The 4971-nt window shown below is 45.9% G+C and overlaps 1 protein-coding gene across 1 annotated transcript in view; it reads left to right on the top strand.

The window, feature by feature from the left end:
- The first annotated feature begins 556 nt into the window (after positions 1 to 556).
- The window catches only part of PTPRS (protein tyrosine phosphatase receptor type S), a 71799-nt gene continuing 67384 nt past the window's right edge, over positions 557 to 4971 (top strand). The window contains exon 1 of the mRNA XM_035892262.1: positions 557 to 725. Coding sequence (XP_035748155.1) covers positions 572 to 725 — 154 coding nt within the window. The 5' untranslated portion in view covers positions 557 to 571. The remainder of the gene's footprint in view (positions 726 to 4971) is intronic.

The raw sequence follows: 4971 nt of genomic DNA, 5'->3' as shown, positions 1-4971 counted from the left end.
TGCTTTCCGCTGGGTCTTTGACAGGCCTTTTCACGTAGTCGCTTTCATTATTTCTCTTGTGCAGTTTGTTTCGTGCTGTGGGGTTTGGAGGTGGAAGATGAACCTTTCAATGTGCCTGTGTAGACCGTACTCTGCAGTGCAGGGAGCTTTGCCATATGTGTGCACAGCTTCTGCTGTAAAAACAAGTGTGAGTCACGGAACCTGGCAGAGGGACTCAGTGCAAGACCTGGAGAAACTTTGGAATGACTGTTCCCGTGCCCCAAAGGGTTTTAATAGATTGCATTTAAATGTAGAATTTTCTTGTGGGACGTTAGCGTCGTCACACGAAATGGATAGGTTGGTACATTTGACTGTATAATGTGTTTTCACAAACCAGCTCTGGACCATTTACTGTAGCCTTGTTTTAAATTGCATTGCACAGAGTACTGGGCAGCAAGTCTGCCCGGTGCTTCCTTTGCTGTATTCCACTGAACACCTCCTTCAGCTGCCCCAGTCCCTAGTACGTGTTTAACCACTCCTTTGTTCTCTACCACCAGAGGACCAGTTACCTCCCGGCTTCCCAAACATTGATATGGGGCCCCAGCTGAAAGTGGTGGAGCGGACACGAACAGCCACGATGCTCTGTGCGGCCAGTGGGAACCCAGACCCAGAGATCACTTGGTTTAAAGATTTCCTGCCTGTCGACCCCAGCGCAAGCAATGGGAGAATAAAACAACTGAGATCAGGTAAGGTCTCTGTGTGAGACTAGAGGCATTGAGACCTCGATAGAGACGTGAAGAGACCACTCACTCAGAGGTTTCTGAAGCAGAAGAGAGGGCTGATAGACACGACCAGCACTGGTGTGGATTGGGACGTTAGCTTTTCTTTGGTTTTGGGACTCATGTTCTTACTCAGGGAGTGGTTGGAGTATTTTCCCCTCCAACCCTCCTGCCCTTCCCTACTGCCTAGTTGACATAAGGGGAATCACAGCAGGGAAGCTGGTTCCCATCCAGGAGACCCAGCAACTAGTTCACTGGATAACGGTGCTCTTCCAGCTCAGGGGGAACTGGGGACTGGATGGGAGCCGAGGGTTTCTTCCCTCAGACCAAGAACTGGGTAAGGAAAAAAGAACAGACATGGCACTTTAGGCCACATGCATCTGGTCCACAGCTCAGGCAGGCTCTGACTGTCAAAACATGATCCTGGTGGTGTAAATTGAGCCTTTCAAAGCTGGCGCTGAAGAACAGCTCTTGCAGGATCTGTCCGGCAGCGAGTCCCTGCAGTCATTGCTGGAGAGCAGTTGTGAGCATTCTGGGGTGACCCTTGGTGCTCAGTGGCAGTGCCCATGGAGTGGATCTCCATGAACAGATGTACCCCAGCTCCGTGGCTCTTGTCAGTTTTCCGTCTTTCCCCATCTGCTTGTCCATCTGTCTCTTTTGTTTGTTTTATGTTTGTTGTTTTGCGTGTGTGTCAATGTGACATCTCTTAATATTCACATCTCAGGAGCTGTTTTTATACTTGTTAAATCTGCCGGTTCGCTGTGTGAGAATGTGCGTATGTGTGCAAGGAGGGCACAGGTGTGTTTGTTGAAGGCTACTGATAGAGCACTTCCATTGAGAGCTGCAAAAATGAAAGCAGCTTTGGAAGTTTTACCTTTTTGACAAAAACTAAGCCCAGAAGTAATCCTTTTCAAATACTGCTTGGACTGAGTGCTTTGACCCAGCCTAGAGAAAACGTGTCTGCGTGGTTGGTCCTAGCCGCTACTCAGAACATTCCTTTGGCTGAGCGAGATGGAGCATTTTCAAGAGTCTTTTTTTTTTTTGGCAAAAGAATGGCATTGTCGTAGGCAAAGGGAAAGCAGAGGCTTCCGTGAAGCAACGGGGCTTGCTCCGTTTGTGTTAGATGTTTTACAAGTCCAGTCAAGTGGTAGCCAAGTGCTTCTGCCCAGACCTCTGCTGGCTCCGAAGAAATCAGTTCTGACTACTGTAGTGCTGGATCTGCGCAGCAGAGAATATAACTGCCTGGTTTTTCTCTTGCCAAGATTCTAGATCAAGATTTTTAGTTCTGTGGGCCACCAGTGGAAAAGATTCAGCCTAGTTCCGGTTCAGTGTAGCTTTTATACACCTGCATAAACGCATCCTTATTCAGTGAAGCAAACTTACAAGCAGATACTTAAACTGCTTGTTGAATTAGAATGGATTGTTGAATCCCACAAACACAGATGAGATTGACCTCCCTGGTTTATCCTAACAGCTGAGGCAAATGCAAATAAAAAAAAATCACTCAGCATAAATAATGAGAGGTAAACTAGAATTATATCATGCTCTGTGACCGTGATCTGAAGTGTGAGTAATGCACAGGCAGATTATTTTTAATACATTTATCATCTTGCTAGAATGCCTTTATACTCTTTAGCTGGGTTTGATCTGGTGTTTTCCTTAAAGCCACCTGAGTGCTGCGTTTTTATTCCAGTGGATTGGTTAGCCTCTGAGTGAACCCTTGGCCTCTCTGATAAATCAGAAGATACCTGCTGAGAATTAATCTCATTTACAGCTGCTTTGAATTAGTAAGCTGGTGAGACCCTGAAGCATCCCCGTTGTCCTTAGGGGCACAAGCCTGTTGCCTGTGTGAAAGGGAGCGCAGATTCCTGGACAGTCAGGACTTCCAAGTTCCCCTATTCCATCTGCTTTTACAGCCTGTCAAAACTTCCAAGTTCTGTGATCCACAGGCCTGTGAAAATGCAAAACATATTAACATTAGGGTCATCTGTACTGCATTAGTATTTTAGGCGGTGGAAAGGCGTTGTTTTAAGACCAAGGCAGAGCAGATTCAAGTGCATATTTGTAACCTGAGCGGGATGTGCAAGGTGATGCCTGTTTGAGCACTGATGATGTGAGTGCTGCTAAAGTCAGAAGTTAATTTAATACATTTATCTTTCCAGAAAACAAACTTTGCCGCCAGAAGTGTGGCATGAGCACACATTAGGGCAGTGGATGCTCTGGGACACTGCTAATGAGCTTCAGTGTCTTTCACCCACAGGTCATCAGTATGACTCCAGCCCAGCTTCTTGGGGATTAACAATTACAGCCAGCTCACGGGTGTTTGACAAGTCCTCTGTGAATAGGAGCGCAGGGAGGAGGAGTGACCCCGGTACTAAATCACGACTTCATCTCTGCACTTTGGGCTAACAGGCTTAGCATAGACGCCAGCGCCTGTTGTCTCTGAAGACTTGGCTGTGCGTTGCTCCCCGATGGAGACTTGAAACAGGCTGAGAGAGCAGGACAGGACAGTCACCCAGATCCTGGCTTGGAGATGAAGTCATCACGATAGCAGCCCTGCTGCTTTATTACAAAGGGTGTTAAGAACTGAATTGATATCAACATAAGAGTTAGTGGCAAACATGCAAATTAGCTCATTAAAAGGTACAAGTGAAATGTCATACACAGAGCTCTGCAAAATCGGGTAGCCGTGTCCACATTTGGTTCTCATTTATATTAAAAACCCCTGAATGTTTCACTGGCAATATAAATGGGCCTCCGAGGCCGTGGTCATTATGCTCACGTCATCCTGTGGACCCGTTATTTTATGGGTCTTCAATATAATTGAGAAACAGGTGATACGTCATTAACCATAGAGGGTTTTCTCTATCCAGTATTTCTTCTCCTTTCCATCTCCAGATAAACTTTCCAAGCAACTGGAAATCATTTAATGCTTGGGGGTTTTGACTGAATGAAAAGCGGAATTGTCAATCCAAGGAGAATGGGAAAACCTCTCTCTAGGCTCCTGCTTCCCTTAGGCATAGATGAACATCTCAGCCTTAGAGACCCAGGTTGTCTAAGAGTTTAACTGATCTTGGTGGTGGAAGAGAAACGGGTATTTCTGCTTAACCCGGGTGCAAGCAGTCTCGGGACATTTAAAGTAGAAGCCAATGTCCTTTGCTCAGCCGTGCCACCTAGGGGGGACAGCGGGAGGCAGCCTGCAGCCGCCACCTTACATCATAGAAACAAAAACCTTTTGTGTCTTGTTGTTGTCTGCTGTTTTCTAAATAACTGGCTATAACAAACTTATTTTTTCCCTTTTTTTTTCCCTACCTTTTTTTAACATTCAGAGACCTTTGGTAAGTTTGTTCAAATAAAAAAAAAAAAAAAATCAAACCAAAAAACCCCAAACCTGCTCATGTCCAGATTTGTAACCCTTGCCCTGTAAACTAATTCCTCTGTAACAGCTTCTTGAGAGGCATGCTATGCATTTCTTCTACTAACTCCTTCAGTAGGGATATTTTGCCCTCTTAATGAATTTCTGCAGGGGTATTGCAGGCTACAAAAAGAATAATAATCATCCTAATTAATATATCTGTATAAAGAGAAAACAGCTAAATATGAACCTCCTAACATTGGATAGATTTTTTTTTGTAACTTAGCAACAGTTGTCCTGGAATTCCCCAGTTACACAATAGCTTGTACCCTGGAACTGTGATAATTGTGTTCACACCTGCAGGAGGTCTCGGAGTTTCACATCTAACAGGGTTATTGGCATTTGCAGAAGGGAGAGGTGGGGGGGCGGCATTTTCAAATTGAAGCTGTAAATCACAGGCTATGGGGAAGGGGTTGAGCAGAGGAGAAGTCCGTCCCCCCCCTCCTGATCATCTCTGTCCCTTGAGAAGCCAGGAGCCTGTCTGCAGAACTCACGTCACGTTGCCTCCGTGTGCCAAGTCCCCTTTTGTTATTAGAGATGTAGCAATTGCAGCTGTCAGCCAGCATCCGGCATTTTAAAATTGCAGAAGGCCCTTGATGATTGCTTGCTTGTTTAGAATAGAAAGCTCTCTCCAGCCCTTGGGAGAGGAGCATAGCACACACATGTTCTCACACGTGGCCTGACAGAAGGTGGGGATGTGTTTTCTGTCATTACCATGGCAATGGTGACTGTCCTCCTCTCCCTGTTTTCAAGGCTTGGAGAATCCGTAGGCAGCTTGCTGTGTGGGAAGTCAGAGGA

This window comes from Egretta garzetta, unplaced genomic scaffold (genome assembly GCF_000687185.1).
Source record: "Egretta garzetta isolate BGI_Z169 unplaced genomic scaffold, ASM68718v1 scaffold4, whole genome shotgun sequence".
NCBI classification, from domain to species: domain Eukaryota; kingdom Metazoa; phylum Chordata; class Aves; order Pelecaniformes; family Ardeidae; genus Egretta; species Egretta garzetta.
This window is presented reverse-complemented; position numbering and strand designations above follow the sequence as displayed.